At 43.9% G+C, this 23,853-nt stretch overlaps 1 protein-coding gene across 3 annotated transcripts in view; it reads right to left on the reverse strand.

Annotated features, from left to right (window-relative positions):
- Nucleotides 1-15,003: 15,003 nt before the first annotated feature.
- ZNF217 (zinc finger protein 217) overlaps nucleotides 15,004-23,853 on the reverse strand; it is a 28,036-nt gene continuing 19,186 nt past the window's right edge. For all 3 annotated transcript variants that reach the window (XM_030839126.2, XM_030839127.2, XM_030839128.2), the window contains exons 3-6: nucleotides 22,970-23,086; nucleotides 20,613-22,127; nucleotides 19,033-19,164; nucleotides 15,004-17,132 (exon numbers count right to left, since the gene is read on the reverse strand). In XM_030839126.2, the coding sequence (XP_030694986.1) occupies nucleotides 19,055-19,164; nucleotides 20,613-22,127; nucleotides 22,970-23,086 (1,742 nt within the window). In that variant the 3' untranslated portion in view covers nucleotides 15,004-17,132; nucleotides 19,033-19,054. The remainder of the gene's footprint in view (nucleotides 17,133-19,032; nucleotides 19,165-20,612; nucleotides 22,128-22,969; nucleotides 23,087-23,853) is intronic.

Genomic DNA, 23,853 nt, shown 5'->3' on the forward strand with positions numbered 1-23,853 from the left:
GACCTTCCACTGAAATAATTTCCTCCCTTCCCTCTTTCCTGCCTTCCCTCCTGTTTCCTTTCCCAATCATTAACTGAGCACTTACTAAATAAGTACAAAGCATGGGACAGACTCTGGGGAAACAAAGATCGGTTAGATTGGGTCCCTATTCTCAAGGGACCGTTTCAGTGTGAAATAGATAGACATGAAAATAGTGACAATAAATTTCAAAATCATAACTACAATGCTACTACTTAGCATTAATTGGCTTTAGACGGATGAACCCGTTTAATCCTCTAAGATGGGTCTGGGTCCCATTATTATTTCCATCCATCAGCTGAGGAGACTAAGACACACAGGCATGAAAAATCACAAAATCTCAGGAATAAGGAGGAACAGAGTCCAAATGTGAACCCAGGCTGCCTGGTTCCAAAGCCACCAAAACTGCTGGGGAGAGAACAGGCTGCAGGGCCCCGCAGGAGGCAGGGAGACCCTCGAGGATTACGATGGTGCCGGCTCAGGTCCCGGTGAAGGTGTTTTGCATGTTTAGGACTGAAGGGCTGGCCAGCAGGTTAGAGACGTACGCGGAATGTTGACCTGATGGGGTTGGCTGCCGGCTGCGTCCCTTCCACACAATCTCATGGAAGCACGTGAGGTTTGGGGTGAGAGGGAGAGAGAGAGAGGTCAACGATGGAGAAAGATTTGCTGGGAAAATTGAGAGTTCGGTTCGGTGAAGTACGTTGGAAATCCACGGATACCTTTCAGCGGCCTGTGGTAAACGAGTCCACTTTTTCAAAGGAGGAGATTTCATTCTTGAAAAAACACCTGCTTGGGAATTCCCTGGCTGTCCGATAGTTAGGACTCCAAGCTCTCACTGCCCAGGGCCTGGGTTCAATCCCTGGTCGGGGAACTAACATCCCACAGGCCACACGGTGTGGCCAAAAACAACAACAACAACAAAAGCACCTGCTCAAACTCATAGGGACAGAAAGTAGATGGGGGGCTGGGTTGCCAGGGGCTGGAGAAGGGGAGACAGGGAGTTAGCGTTTAGCGGGCGTGGGGCTTCAGCGTGGGAACGTGAAAAGCTCTGGAGATGGAGGGTGGCGATGGCTGCACGATGATGTGAATGGACTTAATGTCACAGAAGCGTGCCCTAAAAATGGGTAAAACGGTACATTTTACGTTATGTATTTTTTACCACCGAAAAAAAAAACCCTGGATTTTTGGAGTCTCTGGAAAACTTGGAAAATTTGGCAAGACTGTGATGCCCCTCCAGGTCCCCACTCACACGTCAGGACCCTCGGACACCCAGGTTCTCGGCTCCGCGGAAGGCCCAGACCAGCTTTCCAGGCAACCTTCCTCCTTCTGGGTGATTCCTTTGCTCCATCCCATTCCCAAGGCCCAGGAAGTGTCAAGGAGAGAGTCAGGTCTCTGGGGCAGAGGAGGACAGCCGGGCTGGGACCTCAGGCTTCTAGTCTGTCTCTAAGTATGATTATTGTTGTTGCCCCGTGATTAGCCGGCTCTGAGCCAGCATTAACTAGTCACTCATCAATTCCTGAAGCACCTTCTTCAGCAGAAAAGCGTGGCCTCACCCTGCACTTGGCAAACAGGCCCCGCCAGTGCCCTCTCGGCGGCATGGGGCTGGGGCTCCTGGCCTGAAAGGAAGAGTGGAAGCAAGGCCACGGGCACAGGGAGCTCTGCGCGTCGCTGGTGTGTGTCTGTGTGCTGTGTGTGTCTGTCACCACCACCATCACCACCATCATCATCATTATCTGAGCTGCACAGACCAGAACACACAAGTTGGAAGCTTGCAAATGTGTTTCATCTGTCCTACATGTGTCTTTTATATTTTGAACCAGTATTTTTTATAAAGGGAGATGTCACGTAAATACCCTGGGTTCTGGCTTCTTTTTAAAAATCTGAAGATTTGGTGACATTGGACTTGCATTCCCACCTGGCACCGGTCAGCCAGAGCTAAGTAGCCGCTGCTCCCTTTAAATGGGTCCAGGTCCCCAGGCCGCCCTCCCCAATTCACAGGTACACATGTCCCCTCACATCTGAGCCACCTACTGGCCTTAATGGCCTTGGAGTTTGTCATCTCTGCTCTAATACAATCCCTCCATCTCCCCAGGGATGACCAGAGAGGTTGTGTGGCCCACCCGAAGTCACCCAGCAAGTTGCAGTGGAGTTGGGACTGGACCCCAGGCCTCTTGGCTTTCAGCTTCCTTATTGTCATTAAGGTATTTATAACTGTGGGGCTTCCAGCATCCAGGACTGTGAGAAATAAATATTTGTCATCTATGCCCTCCAGTCTATGGTGTTTTTGTTATAGCAGCCCAAACGGACCTAGACAATCCCTTTTAGGATGCTGGGACCTTGAGAAATAAGCCTCCTCTTTACATTCAGATTTTTTTCCTGAAAAATGAAATATAATTTTAAAAAGATGTTTCTGATTAAACAGACTCCAGAAATGACTAAATAGAAAGAGATACGTTCTCTTCCCTCATAAGAAAATTTATAGATGATATTTCTATGTATATTAGATTAAATCATATGGCCTTTTATTATGACATTTAAAAATTTATACTCTGCCTCATTTCACAAAGGAGTTAAAACAGAAATTTGGACATATTTTATGGAAATAATTATTTAACTCAGAGTCTGCTTTGTTACTGTAATATTCAAAAAGTTTCTAGGAGAATTATGTCTTTAGGGGAACTCACAGGCAGTCTAAAGAGATGCTAGACATATCCAAAGCAAACAAAAACACTAATTTGGAAAGCTACACCCACCTCAATGTTCCCAGCAGCATTATTTACAATTGCCAAGATTGGGAAGCAACTTAAGTGTCCATCAACAGATGAATGGATAAAGACGTGGTATATGTATACAATGGAACACCACTCGGCCATAAAAAAAGAATGAGGGGCTTCCCTGGTGGCGCAGTGGTTGAGAATCTGCCTGCCAATGCAGGGGACACGGGTTCGAGCCCTGGTCTGGGAAGATCCCACATGCCGCGGAGCAACTAGGCCCATGAGCCACAACTACTGAGCCTGTGCATCTGGAGCCTGTGCTCCGCAACAAGAGAGGCCACGACAGTGAGAGGCCCGCGCACCGCGATGAAGAGTGGTCCCCACTTGCCGCAACTAGAGAAAGCCCTCGCACAGAAACGAAGACCCAACACAGCCAAAAATAAATAAATAAATAAATTTTTAAAAAAAGAATGAGATTTGGCCATCTGCAACAACGTGGATGGACCTGGAGGGTATCATGCTTAGTGAAATAAGTCCAGTGAAAATACTGTATGTATGTTATCACTTACCTGTGGAATCTAAAAAATAAAACAAACGAACGAATAATACGAAACAGAAACAGACTCACAGATACAGGTTACCGGTGGGGAGAGGGAAGGGGAAGGGAAGGGAAGGGAAAGGGCAAAGTAGGGGGAGGGGATTAAGAGATGCAAACTACTATGTATAACATAAATAAGCTACGAGGATATATTATACAGCACAGGAAATATAGCTAGTATTTTATAACTACAAATGGAGTATAATCTATAAAAATATTGAATCACTATATTGTACACCTGAAGCTAATATAATAAATCAACTGTACATCAAGAAAAATTAATTAATTAATTAAAGAGATGCTAGATCAAACTATTTCTGTGAAGGTCCAGATAGTAAATGTTTTAGGCTTTGCCAGCTATAACCGTCCATGTTGCCACTACTCAAGCTCTGTTATTGTAACACAAAAACCACAGACAACATGTAAACAAATGAGAGCATTGTGTTCTCTTGAAACTTTATTGCATCTAGATGAGAAGACGGATGTTAGCTGAACCTGTTGTGTAATCATTTCACAATATGTACAAATCAAACCAACATGCTGTAGCCCTTCAACTTATACAGTGATGTCTGTTAATTGTTTCTCAATAAAACTGGGGTAAACAATAAATAGTCTAGCCTTTGACCCAATAATTCTGCTTCCAAAAAATCTAGCCAGAAGGAAATCGGAAATGTGAAAAAAGCTAAATGCACGAAGATATCCAATGCAATCTTTTTTATAAACAATGAACACTTGGATCAACTTAATGTAAGTGCTGTGGTCCGTATGTTTGTTCTTCCAAAATTCATATGTGGAAATCCTCATGCCCAGTGTGATGATTTTAGAAGATGGGGCCTTTGGGAGGTGATTTGTCGTGTGGGTGAAGACTTCCAGAGTGGGAGGGTGCCTTATCAAGGAGACCCTAGCCCCTTCCACCATGTGAGGACACAGCGAGAAGTCTGCCACCCGGGAGAGGGCCCTCACCCTGCCGCGCTGACCCCCGACCGCAGGCCTCCAGCCTCCAGAACCGTGGGAAATAAAGTTCTGTTGTTTATAAGCCACCCAGTTTGTGGTGCTTTGTTACAGCAGCCCAAACAGACCAGGACACTAAGCACAGGGCAGTAGCGTCAAAATACACATTTCATTCATCAATGGGAGATGTTACAACCTTCAGAAATTATGGTATGGAGGATATTGATAACTGGGGAAAATGCTTTATTTTATACTTTTAAGTGAGCCAGGGAGGATGCAAATTCGTTTATAAAGTTCAACCTCAAAACATAACAATTTTTTTTTAAATAATGAAAAGAATCATGGTCACACATTAGCTGCCTCGAAACTGGAAAAGTACGGGTGATTTTCCTTTTTGAGGGTCTACTGGGGTGGTGGTTGTTTTTTAATTTATCAGGAAACCCATGTCTTTTCTTTCCAGAGCAACCTGGAGCAACCAGGGAACGGCAAAGCTCTGTGGCCCAGTGGTTAGGTGCAGTGGTGGGGAGGGGATGCTCGCTCCATATTCTGGGTTCAAATCTCAGCACCTCCGCCTCACCAGCTGTCTGCCGGTCACATAAACGCCTCAAGGTCTAGTTTCCTTCCCTGTAAAACGGGAATGATATCAAGTTCCTGTCTCAAAGGGGAGTCACGAGAATTAAATGTCAGTACATAAAAAACAAAAATATGGAATTACCATGTTGTATACCTAAAAGTAATATCATATCAACTATACTTCAATTTGAAAAGAAAGAAAGAAAGAAAGAAAGGAAAGAAAGAAAATGCACAGCCCGTTGCAAATGCTCAGGAAAGGTGAACTCTCCTCCAGTCTGGTAGAAACAAGCAATGCATTTAGGGAAATTCAGACGAGTTACTTGCCCTTCGAATCTTGATTTCCTTAACAAGTTTCTCTCAAGCCAAAAGAATTAACACCTTTAGAAGAATGTCTCCTCGAGTCTTAGCGAAGTTTTCACAGATTTGTTTTTCATGAAATTTTCTTTTTTATCCAATTTAAAGGATTACCCTTTAGTCTTCATCATATTTTTCCAACTGTCTTGCCCTGTCTTTTATGAAATCATGGCAATAGTAAAAGCCAACTGTACTTTTTTATCCCCTTAACTGGCAAGATCAAAACTTGATATCCACCCCTATGATGACACCAGTTTTTCAGTGTTATTGGTTAATGAAATTCCAAAAATCTGAGCACCCTGGCCTCCCCAACCCAATGGAAGGTCTTCTTGGACAGTCGCTTTCAGCTGCTTTTGAGATGTTTGTCATGCACTTGGCTGCCCTCGAGTTAGAAAGTTCTTCCTCAGGGAAGCGGTGCCCTTTCTTTGGGTCCTCATCTGTCTGTGACAACCAGCACAGGGAGGGGGTAAACCAGGTACCACGCTTGGGCAGCTCTGATGCAATCGTCAGGCAGACATGTGGGAGCGTGTGCTGTGAGCCCTTTCCCTCCCATGGAAGAGGTGAGAATCCTCGCTGTGGTTTTCGGAGCTGATGCCTGGTCTGTTTTATATTTGTTGACCCAGCGATCTACAGTCGTTGATTAATTTCCTAAAGTTGGCCTAGAAACCCAGCAGCCAGCCCACTGTTGGTGACTGCGGCCTTTGTTCCCTTACGATTGCTATTCTGAGCAAATACTGCCCCCGTGTGGACAGAGGCTGCATTACCATTGCCTGGGAAAAAACCTTTCCGGGGGCCACCGTTTAAGGAAGTGGCTCTAATGGGCTTTCCCTAATAAAACTCAAGTTCCCTCTCTACCTGTCCTCGTGTCTAGGTTCTGAGTGTTCCAGAGAAAGTAGTCCAATTAAGTAGAGACTGCTCTAAGATGAGGGTGTGAATTTAGGCTCCACTGCTAAGTGGACACCCCCTCCCAGGTTCAGTTTTCTTTTTTTTTTTTTTTTAACATCTTTATTGGAGTATAATTGCTTTACAATGGTGTGTTAGTTTCTGCTTTATAACTAAGTGAATCAGCTATACCTATACATATATCCCCATATCTCCTCCCCCTTGCGTCGCCCTCCCACCCTGCCTATCCCACCCCTCTAGGTGGACACAAAGCACCGAGCTGATCTCCCTGTGCTATGAGGCTGCTTCCCACTAGCTATTTTACATGTGGTAGTGTATATATGTCCATGCCACTCTCTCACTTTGTCCCAGTTTACCCTTCCCCCTCCCCGTATCCTCGAGTCCATTCTCTAGTAGGTCTGCGTCTTTATTCCCGTCTTGCCCCTAGGTTCTTCATGACCTTTTTTTTAGATTCCATATATATGCGTTAGCATACGGTATTTGTTTTTCTCTTTCTGACTTACTTCACTCTGTATGACAGACTCTAGGTCCATCCACCTCACTACAAATAACTCAATCTCGTTTCTTTTGATGGCTGCAGGCTCAGTTTTCTAATCAATAAAATGGACCAGCAGGCGCCACACATAACTTGTGAGACTGAGATAGAAAAACCAGAAACTAAAAACAAAATACAGCCTATGCTCCTTGGCATGAATAAGGAGTCAATAAACATTCACTATAATCAGTTCTCATAGAGAATTTTATGCCCATATTATATAACAATTTTTCAAATGTTGTAATTAATAGGGTACCAATTCACTGACTAGCACAACAGAAGTCTTGGTGGGTTTTGCCATGAAGGGTTGCCTCAGTCACTATTATTCATTCATTTACTCATTAAATATATATTTAGTAATATTTAAAATAAAATATATTTCTTTAGCAACTCCTGTTTATCACTGTTCCAGGCACTCAAGACTCAATCGTAAAGTGCAATTACTATTGTTTAGACTAAAGGTCTAGGGGAAAGTAACACACTAAGAATGGGTTTTCCTATTGAAAAATAAAAGAAAAAAAAGTGTATGTGATACAATAACCCATATGACTAAACAATTCCACTCCTAGGTATATACTCAAAAGAGCTGAAAACAGATATTCAAACAGAAACGTGTACGTTCAAGTTCCTAGCAGCACTATTCCCAACAGCCAAAAGGCAGAAACAACCCAAACGCCTATCAACAAATGGAAGATAAACAAATGTGCCGTATCCATACAATGGAATATTATTCAGCCATGAAAAGGAACAAAGCACTGATTCCTGCTGTCACATGGGTAAACCTTCAAAACATGATGCTGAGTGAAAAAGCCAGGCACAAAAAGGTCCATATTGTATGAGTCCATTTGTATGAAATATCCAGAATAGGTAAAGGCATAGAGACACTTGCATAGTTATAACTACTGATTTTTCAGCTTTTAGAATCAAACTCGATAAGTATGGACAACGTTCTTATGGTTCTTATGGTTCCAGAACCCAGATCAAGTGTCACCAGTCTTGAACATGGAACAGAAAAAGTACAAATAACATAAATTGAGAAGTGGAAGCAGAGATGTGATGAGACGGGGCAGACACCATCATTATCATCATTTCACAAGAGGGGAGGCAGAAGGTCCGCAGCAGAGCAGCTGTTCTCAACTGAAGGAGGTGCTGCCCACCCCAAGGACACTTGGAAATATTTTTCTCACGTAACAGGTAGATCCTCCACCTTGGGTAGGGGTGTGGGCAGGAATGCTAACGTTCCGTCTTACAATAAATGGCCAGTCCCACGCAACACAACTTTGTCCCCCCCAAAATGCCAACAGTGCCCCCACTGAGAAACACTGCAACAGGCAAGCTAAAAATCCTGGCACAGTGGAATGGAGAGGATTCGAGAGACAAGAGCTAGTAGCCATAATGCTGGTAATGCCAGTAGAAGCTTGGAAAAACGGTCTTGCATCAGAAGAGCGGCACTGAGGGAGTAGGGAGGTAGTGCAAGACCCTCGTTTTGCACTATAAACACTATTTGGCGGTTTTAACCATTTGCATGTGTGATGTTGTTTATTTTTACATAAATGGCCATTTCAACAGTATGGAACGGGCTATGACATAAGGAAACGCTATCAGCTACAACATTTCAGTTGAATTTTTTAATGTTTTCTTATGTCACATGCCCTTTGGTTTCAAAGACAAATCCAGCTTGGAACTACACAGCAGCTGCTCGTTTTTCAAGGGAAGAAAATGCATCATTTGAAGCCACATAATTCACATCTCAACAAAGGAGCACCCACGTTTCTGTTTACCTGATGACGGGCGCCACCATGTGGCAATGATGTGTCCCCAACCTTCAGTCCACACTGCCTGAATGAAGATTCTCAGAGAATTTCTAATTTTGCAGCATTCACACTATTGCAAATTTGGTACGTCCCATGGAACGCTAACATGTATCTAACTCACAATTTCAAATTTGCATAAAGTAAGACCTCGCTGTGTCAGCTGGGGTCCAGTGAGGCGGATGCTACTTCTGAAAATCTGTAAACTTCTCAACCCCAGGCGTCGTTTGTATTGTAGATGAAAGGAAGCCATTGAGCTGGCTGTGATTTACGATTATTTGCTTTATATTAAGGATCAGCAAGAGGCAATAAAAAGAGTCATTAGAGGATTCCATTTTCCAATTTGCTACACTTGCCTGCTCACCTTCAAAACTAACCGATAATAATGAGGGACAGTTAATACAGGTTAATAATGAGGGAGAGTTAATACAAGTTAATACAAGTTCAACCAAAAGTTCAAGTCTTGCTGTTGATTTTTGACATTGCCTTACTGCTTCTGGTCGATAAAACCATGGATCTTGTCGTCCTGCAGCTTTGCACCCTGCATCTGTTGGCCACATGATAATGGAAACTCCTTAACCGGCTAACCAGCACCTCTGCAGCCTCTTCAAACCCTGCCCTGGCAGAAAATTCTCTTACTCAAGTGGATCCCACCTACTGATGATCCCTGAAGTGGGTCTTTCTGCCTTCAACCTCCAGAGGGAAGTTGGAAGGGAACAGCAGGCGCAAACCCTCTCAGGTCCATGTGCAAGTCTCAGATTAGGTGACACTTCCAGGAAGCCCTCCCGACCTTCCTCATGGGGTTCAGATGCACCAACAGGTGGGGCCTTCCAGGAATGGGAATCAAGTTCAACATGGTGGGATGAGCAGCCCCACAGGGTCTCTACTGTGTGAAAGTTCAACCCCACTTGGAGGTAGCCTCAGTGACTCAATGACCATGCCCCGGCATGGAGCTGGAATACGGCTGTGACTAAGTCCAATCATGTTAATCCTCTGCTCAAAGCCCTCAGGAGTTCCCCATCACGCTCAGAGCAGAAGTCAAATCCTTCCAACAGCCAGCAGGTCCCCATCTCCTGTCTCCTCAGCCACCTGGCCAGCCGGCCACCTGCGCCTTTTCACTGTTCTTGAGTAACCCAGGACCTTTGCACGAGCCACAGTAAAGCCAGATCTACTTCCGGAAGTTCTTGATGGAGTCACCTTAGAAGGGGGGAGAGGGGGGAGGGAAGAGAAGCAGGGAGACAGGAAAGCAGGATGGGTTCGTAGAGAAAGAGGAGAGGGCGAGAGGGTAAAGGTCAATCCGCTCCCCCTCGAGCCGAGAGGCTCCTTCCTCCAGGACTAGATTTCCTTTAATGTTGGGACTTCACCACACCCTCCCCCCACTCTCCAGGATCACTGATTTGAACCTGTACCTTCCTGCCCCACATCCTCCCTGTAAACTAGAAGGCAGAGGCATCTCCATCCTGCCCCTGGCTCTCTCTGAAGCCAACATCTGAGGCAAAGAGGAGAAGACGATGGTGACCAGTTTCTTTCTTCCTTTTTTTTTTTTTAATTAAACTGGGTTTGGGGCATTCCCGGAAATAAACATCAAAATAGAAGTGGTGTCATTCTACTGCAGAGTTACAGTCACTGAGTAATGAACATAAAGGTTAGCTCGTGGGATGTTGAACTACAAAAATGTTAAATATTTCAATAAAATCACATTAATAGAGTCTCATAGTCCCTGCAGCATTTGCAATAACACAAATCACTATTGCTCTGTCTTGGGAAATTTTGTCCCAAATAGTTGAATAGCAAAGCTGGTTGGACGACTAAACGAAGCTTGTTCACAACAGCGCCACCTGGTGGTGTAGTTTATTTAGCACTTTCCAGGGTTAAAATATCTGGGGTCTTGGTCAGTTCCACGGGGAAAATAGTCTTGAATTATTCAAAGTGTTCGATTATTGACTGTCTTTAAGAACGCACCTCTCAAATGCAATTTGGCAAAAGTGAATTGTGCTCATCGCCTTCCTCATGACTAGAGACTGGTTTGGTCCCAAATGTAATCAAACCCCAGTAACTGCTTTAGCTTAATTCACAGAAATATTCACACTTTACAAAAACTCACGTAGAAACTATAGCCAGCTACCCATCTCTATGTTAAAAGTACAGACCTAGCTCAACCCCTTTACCAGCCATGGACAGGTTACTTAAATTCTCTGGGCCTCGGCTTCCTCATCTGTCAAATGGTGAGAATAAATTCTCCGCCTTAAGATAATGCATGTAAAGCCCCTTCATGCTTTTCTATTAAGTAAATGCTCAATGAAAAATCAGAAGACATGGATTCTGAACTATTAAAGTGGTTATTTTAGAGGAGGAAGCTTCACTTTCTACGTTATAGATTTACACGAAGCTTGCTTCTTCATAAAGACAAATTGTGCTTGTAGTTTTAAATTAATGGGTTTTTTGTACTGTGGTAAAATACACATAACACAAAATTTACCATTTTAACCGTTTTCAAGTGTAAAACTCAGTGGCATCAAGCACATTTACATTGTTGTGCTTCTATAACCACCCTCCATCTCCAGAACATTTTCATCTTCCCAAACTGAAACTCTGTCCCCGTTAAACTCTTCATCTTTCTCCCCTACCCCTCGCTCCTGGCAGCCACCATTCTAGTTTCTGTCTCTGTGGACTGGACTATTCTAAGTGGAATCATGCAGTATTTGCTCTTTTGTGCAAAATCAGGGTTTTTTAATGGAGTATACAGGAGGCATCAAGCAATACCTCTGTCTTCTGTAAGGCCCTCAGTCAACTGTATTATTCCAAAAGTCCTAACAGTGTGGTCCAGGGACCTCCTACGGGTCCAAAAGACCCCTCAGGGGGTCCAAGGGTCAAAAGATCTAATACCAGGAAATTATTTGATTTTCACACTCTCGAGTGGAGTTTTCCAGAGGCCACATGGTGTGGGATGTCCCCAAAGACTAAATGCAGGGCAGTAAGACACTAGTGACAGTGACAAAAAAGTGAAACCATGCTATTCTTCTCATAAAATGTTTTTGCCTTGGAAATTTTGTTATCTACCATGAAAAGATATGTTATTTATATTAACATGTAGTGGGTTTGTTTTTCCTCATGAATTAAAGTTTTAATTCCGTTTTAACCAGAATATGGTAAATATCAATAGGCATAACCTACATAAAAAACTTTTGAGGACCCTGAAGAATTTTTAAGGGTGTAAAGGGATTCTGAAGCCAAAAGTCTTCAGAATGGCCAAATTCTGTCAACCTTTCCTACAACAAATGATGCTTGGATTGGCATAGACCTAGGAAAACTTTTTCTGCATATATATCGGTGATTTGTGAATGGCTAAACTTCTCAGACGTGAATAATACACTTTTCCAGGCACTATCTCTGCTCTCCTGCAACCTGATTATCAAATTCTGCCCTCAAGGCCATCTTCACATCCTTCACACCCTCACAAGCACGCACACCCAGTAAAAAAGCAATCATTCAAGTACTCCAGACCAAAGCTCTCTCAATCCTAGCTATTTATTAATCCTAGCGTTTATTCCTCTAAAATACCAGTCCCACCCACAATCATCCTCTCGGTAAAACTCCTCTCACTTTGTATACTGATGTATAAGCAAAAATAAACTAAGCAGTGGTGAGCGTGAATTACATTTGTTGCCATGGAAATGCTTATGTCAAGGAACTCAGTAATTAATTTCAAAGGTATGAGGTTATTCTGACATAATTCTAGGCAAACACCTCTCCGTCTTTAATGAATTACTGGGCTAGAATAAACCACATATATTATCCATCTTTCCATCCATCCATCCGTTCTGCCAACAAATATTAAGAGTGCCAAGCTCTGCATAGGCCTGGGGATACATTGATAACAAATTTCTGCCCTCAGGGAGTTCACCTGCAACTGGGGGAAGACCAAACAAATGCACATTATAATGGCAGGTGGTGCTGAGTGCTAGGAAGAAAAATAATGCCAGATCCAGAGACGGAGAGGGCTGGAGAGACTTGGGGGCTGGTGACGCATGAGCACTTGAACGTGGATTATCCAAGGTACCAGGTATAAAGGAGGTACCAGGCATGAAACAGCAAGGGCATCACTGCTGAAAGAGGAAGGTGCCTAAGATGTTCCAGAAGGACAACCAAGTCCCCTGTGGTTGCCGTAATCAATGAGAGGAGGGGATGGGGGAAACCAGGGGTCAGGCCTGGTGAGCAAAGCCATGGCCAGGATTGGGTTTTATACTGCGAGTCATGTAAGATCATTGCAGGGTTTGAGCGAGGATGGAGTAAAATGACCTCTATTGTGAAAGATAGTTCTGGCAGCCACGTGATTAGATGGAAGAAGAGGTTAAAGAGGGAAGAGGGGAGACTAAAAACGTGAAGTCATCAAGGTGAAGCTCGTATCTTGGTCTAGGGTGATGGCAATGGAGGTGACGGGAAACGGCCATGTGTCCAGATGTGTTTTGAAGGAATAGAGGGAACAAGTTTGCTCTTAGATTGGACGGGAAATGAGAAAGAGGAGTCCAGGGTGACTGAAAAGGGTTTGGTCCATTCCACAGAGGGAGGAAGGCGGGCTGTCATGGGCTGCCATCATTCCGGGCGCGTTGAGCTCAGATGCCAGCTGGGGACCCAGGTGCAGTTGTGCAAGAGGCAGCTGTGAGCGACACATCTGGGCTCAGGGGCAGGGCCAGGGCGTGGACAGTCCTGAGGCTGGACCAATGCGGACAGAGCCCTGAACCCTGGGTCCTGCCGGGTCCTGCCATGTCAAGAGGCATGGAAGGGAAAGATCCACCCATTCCTAAAATCCCTGCTGGGGCTGCTGCGGGTTAAAGTGAAAGTCCCTGGGGCACTGAGGATGGCAATCAGTCCACTGACGATGATGCTTGTGAGGCTCGAAGCCCAGGGACACTTTAACCATCATTATGATGAGATTACAGCTGCCCAAATAGAATATCCAGGAACCTTAGGTAACGTCTCACTCTTTGGAGTAAATAAGAATCACCTGGTGTGCTTGGTAGGCATTCAGGTTTCTCAACCCTGCTCCAGGGAGGTCGGACTGGGAGACATGCCAGGTGATTCTGATTCTATGGCTACAGTCCATAGGAGCCATAGACGTTAGCGAGTTTGATGTGTGTGCAAAAGTGAGGATGCAATTTCACTGTGACAAATAAGGGTAAAGGGCAGGAAAAAAATGTGATTTTTTTTTTTTCTTCTTTGGTATAACTTTCCATGAACTCACAGGTTGGAAATCTTTTGTCACATGAGTATGTCCCATTCACACTAGGAAGTAGAATCTCATTGAAAGGCTGTACAATTGGATTAACATCAGGTGCCCAAGTCCCAGACACTGGCACAGAGATGTCACCCAGGCACCACAAATGGCCAAGTTCTGAGGAAGGAAGGGCAGACTTAGGTCTAACCAAGTCTGAAAATGAACCTGAGATTCTGCACTTCTCTCTGACCCTTGGAAAGAGAGCCGAGTGTAACAGAAGAGACGCCTCCCTCATAATGCCCAGCAAAGCTGTCTGGCCTTGGGATCACATGTGGCCTTCTGGGGACCTCGGGCTCCTCGTCTGTCCAAGGAGGGGGTCGAGTGCAGCCTCTGGAAGTTCAGCTCTCTCACCCTCTTAACATTACACAGCCACGGAGGGCTCTTGCCTTCTTTCTTTATCAGCACTTGCCTGAGCCGGGCTAAGATATGGTCAGACTATCCATGCAAAAATTTTGGACTTTAGCTATTTGAGAAACCGTACAGAAAAAAAGGGTTGAATACATGAAAGTAGTTAACAGTCACACATTGTACATGTCCAGAGGTGATGCAGTTGAAGTGCGATGGGATGAAGAAGCCCCCGCCTCCCCAAAATTGAGATCTACTTTAAACCTCTAGACTTTTATTTACCCGTTTATAGGACTACATATAGAGGCTGCAGACACAGGTTAGATGAAACCACAAATATGCAATAAACCCAAACAAGAAAGTGAGAACTTCTACAGGACAAATGACCCAGTTTCTTCAATAAATAAAATGTCATGGTGTGTGTGTGTGTGTGTCGGGGGTAGAAGGTTAAGATTAAAATCGGGTTAAGAAACCTATCAACTAAACCAAGTAAGTGGATCTTGTTTGGATCCTGACTGCAACTTACCAGTTGTCAGAAGACGTTTCTGAGACAACCAGGGAATGCAGACAGACATGGAGGTCAGTTATGAGAAATCGTTTTCCGCTTAGTTAGGTGTGATCAGGAAAAGCCCTTATCTGTCAGAGATACTTAGAAGTGTCTGAGGAATGAAATTAAATTATGTCTAAGATTTGCTTTAAAATACTCAGGAAAGGGGTGGGGAATCACAAAGAGACTGGCAAAGTGTTGCTGACGAGCACATGGGGACTCATTATATTCATCTATTATGGTGTATGTCTAAAATTACATTTATAAAAAGTTAAAACAAAATCAGAAAGCAGGGACACAATAAAGACCAAAGCCCAAGACTGCAAAACACCAAATCTATATTTACATCCACATATAATAACATAACTTTAAGCTGAAATATATCATAAATAAAACAAGTAATGTCTATGGTTTGACAACTTAAGTATCAACAATTAAAATAAATCAAACTGGAATGAAATAAATACATAAACAAAAATCCAACAGATTGTACCTCTATTATATGTACTGTTGTCTCAAAGAAAAAAAAAAAACACAAAACCAGTAGTATCCCAATAGTTAATACTGATGGACAAAAAAAAAAAAAAACACATTTTGGAGTACAAGGGCTGTGGAAAGAAAAAAAATTGATATTTTTATGCACTCAGAAATGTGGTTAAGAAGGAGAAATCTGAAAGCCCCCAAAAATTTCAGCATAACACGAACTGACTTGTTTTCAAATAGATTTGGTGATTTTTTTTTTTTTAAATACAGATTTAAATTTCAGCCCTCTATTATCATGTATCCCCTTTTAGGATTTATATTTATCATCACAGCAAGCTTTCTGTAACACTCATTGGATTAGGTAAGGATCAGGTCAATCATCTTGCAAATGTGTTAATCTTCAAAAGTAGGCTATAAAAGTGCAAAACTATGAAAACAAAAATCTAGATTATGTACATATGGCTCAGCTTGTGAACAGGAAGAAAGGTAAATAGTGTACACTTTCCTGATACAAAGCACTTCATCACGATGCCAGCAGACTGATCTCAAACCAGGTCTCCCTTTTCACCTGGGAGTTAAGACTTTTCTATCGAGTAGGTGTCATGTTGCATAATGAAAACAAACAAAAAAACATCAGGATTCTTTGAGGACATTACCCTTGCTCTAATGGAGAAGGGCAGGGCAAGAAAAATTAACAGTGCAAATTTACTTTTGAAACAGTTTTGTTAAGGAAGAATTTTGTGGTCGCTAAACCCAGGTACTGCAGAATACACTCAGCCATGGGACAGCGGATTAAGAGAATAGAAGTTTAAAACATCTAGTAAGCCAGCTGGTGGCTAGCCTCTCATTAAAACCCAAATTGCATGTACACTGAGAAAAACGCTGCTGCTTCAAAACAACCAAAAATGGGAAGACAACTGAGGTCTCAAAACAGATTACCTCTCCCCTGAGTACCAGAAAACTCAGCCAGCACGCACTCCTGCAAAATCCACGTGTCTGTAATTAACCTGAGTGTGTCCACAGTTAACCCAAATGCCAGACACACCAAGACTTCCAAATGCAAACCTAAAATTACCCCAAAACTTTCATTTCTTTTAAAATTGTTTCCAATATATATATAATTCACATGTACAATTTAGTGTTTATATTTTTATATATGAATTTAGGCAAATGCCAGAAAAACCCAGGAATTGTCCAACAAAAATGATTAATTTGATAGAAAACAAATTTAAGTAACTCCACATACGATTTGGTACGCTTATTGAATGTGTGGCTGGCCTACAGAGGAAATGTTTCCCTGTAGATACACACACTTAAAAATCCCACAAACCATGCCATTCCCTCAGAAAAGGACTGTGGATCTGGGTCTTTCTCAGATGACATACCGAAATTTGCAGTAAAAGGGCACCAAATTCAGAATGGCTGATCTCCGTACATGCAGCACATATTCATAGGGAGTCAATGCTTCTGTTAACAATTCTGTTAAGACAACAGACTGCGGAGGATTTAACATAATACAAATCATTGAGAAATTTTTTAAAAAACATACATTTTAAATGAAAGAGGACAAGTAGCAGAAACATGCTCCAAGTGATGAGCAACATTAGAGAAAAGAATACACACAGTTTTAAACAAGCAGGTTTACAACATATATTTACAGTTTTACCTGAGGTGCAAGCGTTATATACTTTCTCCCCATCCCACCCCCCAGCCCAAATGATTTCTTTTCAGCAGCGCTCAAGTATGCAAAAAAACTCCACTTCTTATTTGGTCAATTCTAAAAAAAATATTATTCAGGGCAAAATAGAGATGTCCGGTCTCCATTTGTGTACAACCCAACTGTTCCAACTATAGTTTTTATTGCTATTTGGTACAAAAGTTAACAGAACAACTTTACAAAACCGTAGTGTTCTTTATATATGTACAGTACAATCACAGCTTATTTCAGTAGCTTTCACCATCTGCTTTTTCAAAAGATGAACTAATTCAATTTCATGGAGAGTACACATTTATATCCATCAAGACCTAAGGGGGGGAGGGGGAAAGGTTTAAAGATGATTAGGATAAAACTAAATACAGTATACAAAAGTCTTAAAAAAGAAAAAAAAAAGTATAATAAATAAATAGAGCTAAAGGGATCTAGAAATGCAATGGGTTCCATTTAAGATTAAATTTTGTGACCAAAGTCTCAGGAGTCTAAATAAATAAAAGCTGCACTATTTAGGGGGTGCTAATATATACTTAACAGTGATTTAATGAAGATGATTTAACCAAGAACCAGAATTCATATCTGACAGTTGCCAAAGGCAACTGCCACCTATAAGAAACTCTGGAAGTTTATACCCTATGAAAGGGAAATTCATGGCACAGAGTGTAACAATATTTGTTCAGCCAACACCTATCGACTTGTATGGCTGAAATTCCCAGCGATGGGCCAGCCACTGAACGAAGGAGACCCCTCCTCAGCTTAGCTCGGAGTGGAAGCCTGACGCACAGGTAAGATGGGCACAAATGGGTAAGAACCACAGCTCAGATGGAACACAAACAGGGAAGCCCCAGTTCCCGGCAAACATTCTGCAGAGATGATATGTGAGCTGGTCCTGAAGTCTCAGAACGAGGTTGTTTGGCAAAGAGGGTGCAGGAAGAATGTTCCCGGGGAGAGAGAAATGCAAGCAGAGTAGCCCAGAGGCTGCAGGAAGAGGCCGGAGCTGGATAAACAGGACGGTTCCCATCTGCTGTTACATGCAGTGCAAATAATCTATTGCTTACAACCTATAAATTTTCTGTTTTCAGGTTTTAAGGCAGAGTGGATTTAATCTCATTCCTGTGATGACACCAGTCTCACACCACTGGCATCACCTGAGCGGGAGAGAAGGATGTAGAGCTGCAGAGGCTGACGGGCCCCATGTGTCCCAGTGAAAACAGAAGAAGAAATTCTGCCCTAGTCCATGAGCCTTTATCTCTGTACCTAGATCTAGCAGGCACTCAGTCAAGAGTCTGCTCCATGGGGATATGGTGGTGGTTTGACAGGACAAGAGTCATCTGGGAGGGAACTAGATCGGTCCATGAGCCCCAATCTTTCCATTCAATTTATTTTTAAAAGCATCCTAGTGTGACTCTCACACAGACATCATGCCCTCTGCCCAAACTTGGAAGTAACTAAACTAACACGTGTACAACTCCAAGAACACTGAGGCTTTGGGGTAGCTACCGTTAGATACATTTGCCATGTGAACCAAAAAGTCGAAATAAACCTACTTGCTCTGTCCCACTCCCCTCCCCCAACAGATAAGGATTTATAAAGGCTTTGAACAAGCTCTTAAACTGGAGGGTTGGGGCACAGGCCTTGGACTGTGCAGACCTACGACCAAAAGTAGGCAGAGTAAGGCGCTGGGCAAGTTACATAATCCAAGTCTCAGTCTCCATATCTGTAAAGTGGGCACAGGACCTCCTAACCCAGGGATCGGCAAACTTGTTCTGTAAAGGGCCAGACAGTTAATATTCTCGGCTTTGCAGGCCATGAAGTCCCTATCCCAATTACCCACCTCTGCTGCTGTGGCACCAAGCAGTCACAGACAATACGTAAAGGAATGGATGTGGCTGTGTGCCAATAAAACTTTATTGACAAAAACAGGTGGTAGGCAGTTGGCTAACCCCTGACCTGATGCTGTAAGAAGGATTAAATGAGCTGATGGCGATAAAACACTTCACTCAACACCTGGCATGAAACAAATGCTTAGTAACTTCCAGTTGCTATTGTTGTTTTTACCATTATCATCGCCGCTGATATGCAGAGACCGGGAGGACTCTGTTTTAAGACACTTCAAAAGTCAAATTCAAAGCAATTTTACTTTTTATTATTATACTGGATAAGCTAGATGGTTTATTTTCAATTAAGTAAAACCAATGCATTATATGTGCTCACCTTTCATCCCCAAAATAGGGAATCAAGTTTTTTTGTCATTTGGTCGATAATGTGCGTTCCCAATAAAATTCTCATAGTTCCTCTTCTGTAGCATGCTGCTAGATAAGTGTTGATAGGACACAGGCCTTTTTCCTGATTGAAAAAAAAAAAAAAGCATAAAAGGGCATTTAGAATTAAGTTCAACAGTTAGGTAAAATGTGTGGGATGTTAGAAGTCAATTTTCAAAATTCCTAACTGACAAGATGACCAGAACACATAAGATGCATACATGTTATAAAGTTACTTACAAGGTGAAATGGTTTTAAATGCCACGAGGACATTTCTTAGCACAGAATTTTAAGTCACTAAAGCTAAAATTATCTAAGTGCTAGGTGGTCATCAGTAAAAATTAAAAAGCTAAAAGGAAACAGCAGCATAAGGATTTTAAAGCTTTGTGTATCATGAACCAAAACTGTGTGGAGGAGGAGGGAAAAAAAGACTGATTTACTTGCAACACAGAGCCTTTTCTCTTCAAGTAAAGACACAGTTATGACTCATGTCCATTTTAAGTGCCGAGGAGGGGGAAAAAAGGGGACGCTTCTAATCAAAAGGCTGCAAAAATTATATCTTCATCAGAATTTTTATAAAAGTCACTGGACTGTATGAAAGCAATTGTTTAATTTGCTGTCCCTACCAGATCAACTGGCATCAAGCCATCCTTGATAGAGCATTGTCACCACACAGAATCTTTAATTTGAAATAAATACAAACTGAGAGGTTCAAAATGGATTTGTCCCTTTGGGACGGACAAACCTGCAGAGTTTATATCCGACAAAAGAAGGCATGGTGGTTTCATCACGTTTTCCAAGAGGGACAGGTCCCCACGACACTCTGATCTACTTTTTTGCAGGCACAGGTATGTGTCAGACACCTCTATGAAACTGTCATGAGTTAGCAAGGGCGTTAAAGACACCAAAGTATCTATGAGCGTAATGGACAATACAGGGAAAAACTGTGCTTTCTACAATTCACTTAACTATTTAACAAAGGCTAAAGAAGGCAGTGCAGTTCTGTAAGTCTGAACATCAAGCTGTTCAAAAGATTGTTTAACCAGCAGTTCTTAGCCTTCTGCTCTGGTGGATCAAGGGTCCTCATGGGTATTTACTGAGCACCCCTGGCACCACCCTGTGCTGGGCACCTGACAAGGGCTGCATACGAAAGTTTTATAAAACTCATTTTCTGCCCTGAGTGAGTTCACAGTCTAGTAGGGGTGGTGAGACATGGACAGAAGTACCCCACCTCCGGGTTCCCACCTCCCAGGGTGGGCTGGAGCGCTGGACGCAACACACACGTGCCAAGGAGAAAACTGGACCGTGACGAAGTCAGGTGAGCGGGCGTAAATGACACCTGACATCAGACTCCTGGGTCCTCAAGCACTTTTCACCATCCTCCCAACCAGGGAGAAAATTAAATTAAAAGAGCGAAATGAAACACTGGGGAATAAGCTTTCATCCTGTAGGGCCGAGTTTGGGGGCCCCGAACCACTGCCCGGTCTCGGAACGTCTTGCCCTCCCGGAAGCCCCCATCTCCAGGACACCCACCTTCCAGCGCCGACCCGGCCGCGGGGCCCGCGGGGCCGCAGGGGAACAGGGCTCCAGCCGCAGCGAAGGGCTTCTGCGCGGGCAGCACGGCCGCATCCGCCTCGCCGGTGGCCAAGAAGCGGGGCCGCGCAGGCAGCGCAGTGGGCGGAGGGCACGCGCACTCGGGGGGCAGCAGCGACGTGAGGCCGTGCACCACATGGAACTTGGGGAGGTCGAAGGGCCGCCGGTAGTGGGGGCCGGGTTGGTCCCCATCGCGGGCCGGGGCCCCGACCCTTGGCCGCTTGGGGAGCGGCTCGTCCGGCTCGGCGCCGCGGCCGCAGAAGTAGTCCCGGGCCGGTGGCGCCCAGAGGCCGTCATTCCTGGGGGTGTGGTCACTGCAGCCATTGAGGGCGCCGCCTGGGGCGGGCTGGGCCGGGGCCCCGGCAGGAGGCTGAGGCTTGGGCTTGGGCTCCAGCCGCTTGGCTTTATCCGCGGCCGGGGTCGCGCTGGCTTTGGCGAACATCTCGGAAGGCGGCTGCCGGGCCGCGGCCCCCAGCCCCCCGAGGCTCTGCGGCGGCCGGTGGGACTTCAGGTTGCTGGGGGCTAAAGTGCTGGAGTCGATCCCTGAAGTCAGAGGGGCTTTGCCGGGCCCCGGGGGGGTGGGCTTTGCTTTCTCGGACGGCAGGGGTCTGGGCTGCGCTGGGAAGGCGGGCCTGGGCTTGGGCTTGTAGGGATTCGACAGGGGAGGCACATCTTTCCCCAGTAAAGCTGGGGGGCATCCGGTCCGTCGACTTCGAAGCAGAGACTTGTTCCGACAGTTTCTGTGGCTATCTGGGTTGTACTTATGCTCCAGTCTCTGGTGCATCGTTAGAACCTCTGGATAAAATGTCTTGAAGGTGCAGAACGGGCAGGTGGTACTCGTGGTCACACTTTTACCCAAAGAAGCTGCCGGGCAGCAGTGGGAAGCCCCGAGGGATAAGTTTAAGGGCTTCTCCTGACAGTTGGCATCGACCTCTGCTTTCTTCTCTCTGTGGCCGACCTGGACGTGATGGGCCACCCGGCCGTCTGGGTGAGGGGCCACGTCCACTTCTGTTCTGCAGGTGAGGTTGTGTGCCTGAGGTTCAACTGCTGGTCTCTTTTTTAACACGTCCAAATAAGCAGGGGCAGGATTTTTGCTCAGTTTATCGGCACTGTCATCAGCTGCGTTTTTACTGAAATCCTGAGTATCTTTGTGTACTGCTAAGAGGACAGCACTGCCCAGAATGTTCTGAAAGGCAGGGGCCATCCCCTTCAGTTGCTTTGCAGGTGAGCTGCCTTTAACATCTTTGGCACCATCAAAACATCTTTTCTGATTTTTGGTTTGCGCACTGTCAGTGGTTAGAAGTGCATCTTCCGTCTCCTGGTTTTTCCCCTCGTTCCTGACTTCAGCAGCAGCATCGGTCTGCTTGTCCTTGTGATGTCTCTCCAGGTGATACCGCAGAGAGGTCTTCTGGGCTGCAGCATAGTCACAAAATTCACATTTGTATGGTTTTTCACCTAAAACAAGAAATGTCACTCTATTACAGAAGTTTATGAAAGGCATCGAAACAAATAAGACATAGAAAATGGGGTCCTTTCCTTTTCCCTTCTTGTCTATTAATCTTCACATCCAGGATCTGTCATGAGTTGTTTGCTTCATCGCCCTTTCTACCCCAAATATTTGAAAATGTGAACACGTCTTTAATTTAAAAAATTAAAAAGCACACTTTAAAAGTATCTCATTTAATCTTCATAACAGCCCTATGGGAGTGAATATTATCCCACTTCTACAGCTAAGAAAATGGGAGCGCAGAAGAGTTAAGTAATTTGCCTAAGGTTGTACGCCGGTGAGCAGATGTGCAAATTCAAGTCCACACAGCCTCCTAAACCATTATGTTACAGCTGCTTCTACAACCTAAAGAAAAGATTATTGGGAATTCCCTGGCGGTCCAGTGATTAGGACTCTGCGCTTTCACCGCCAAGGGCACATGTTCAATCCCTGGTCAGGGAACTAAGATCCCACAAGACGTGTGGCACGGCCCAAAAATAATTAATTAAAATAAACTTAAAAATAAATAAATGATTGTTAAATATATTCATTGCATTCTAAATCATAAAAATTAATGCGAAAGAGCTGTGGCATTAAAAAATGTTAAAGAGGTTTTAATAAGATGAGAGTTAGGATAAAGGAGAAATTAACTTCACAACAATCAACAGACTACACATATATCCTTAAGCTAGTCCAAGGATCTAGCAGAATATCTGAACAACACAACAACAACAAAAAAAATCAGACACAGAACTACATCATAATCCTCTCAACTAATACATGCTGTAAACAAATCTAAGAAGTTCCTTACCTGTATGTGTTCTGAGATGAATATTGAGGTAATAATTTGAACGGAAAAACTTCCCACAATAACTACATTCTCTTGAGGATGTAAGATGCTTTATTTTTCCTCCATCATCATTTTTATCTTAAAACAGAAACAAAAATAATTCATGTAAGAAGATGGCTCAAGTATGTGAACAGGGCGAGCTGACTTAAAGATTCTTGATAGAAACATTTTTGGAAAGTATAATTTTTATATTAGGTATTGGCTAAAAACATGCCAAATGTTGCTTTGAGGTTGCCTGCAGTATGAAAGCAAGTGTGCATCAGTTTTTTTTCGGAGCACAGCAGAGTTCACTGTAAGATTCAGTTCTTCATCTACCTCGATCACAGGACCATTTAATAGACTGAAACCAACGGGCAGCTGTCCGCTCTCCCAACAAGTCTGAGACACGCAGAACCTGGCAAACTCAAGCTGGACCTGCACACAGGCTGGAATATCCAGATTCTTCAGAATAAGTAATTTAGAAAACCAAGCCAATACAAACCACCGACTTTCCCAACCACCAGAGGAAAAGCTTTTTGTCTTAAGCTTAAGCAAGTTACCACTAGAGGGCAGTGAGCACAACTTAATCTTTACAGAAAATAAAAAAGCTTGGCCCTGGGCAAACACCTAGGAAAGTTTGTCAAAATTTAGCAACGTTTTTGGAAAGCAGGTTGTATTACCCACAAGCACTCACACGGGCTAAATGTACCTGACAACTCAAAATCTGTCCCCAAATGACCCAGGGTTGAACTTTAAACTTCACTCTCTGCAGCCTGATCAGAACAGGGGAGTAAATGAAGGTCCTGGGCGGGCCACTAATGAGAGGAGGACACAGCAGCCCTCCCAGACAGCCGTGCTGCAGTTAA

This window comes from Globicephala melas, chromosome 15, assembly GCF_963455315.2.
Source record: "Globicephala melas chromosome 15, mGloMel1.2, whole genome shotgun sequence".
NCBI lineage: Eukaryota > Metazoa > Chordata > Mammalia > Artiodactyla > Delphinidae > Globicephala > Globicephala melas.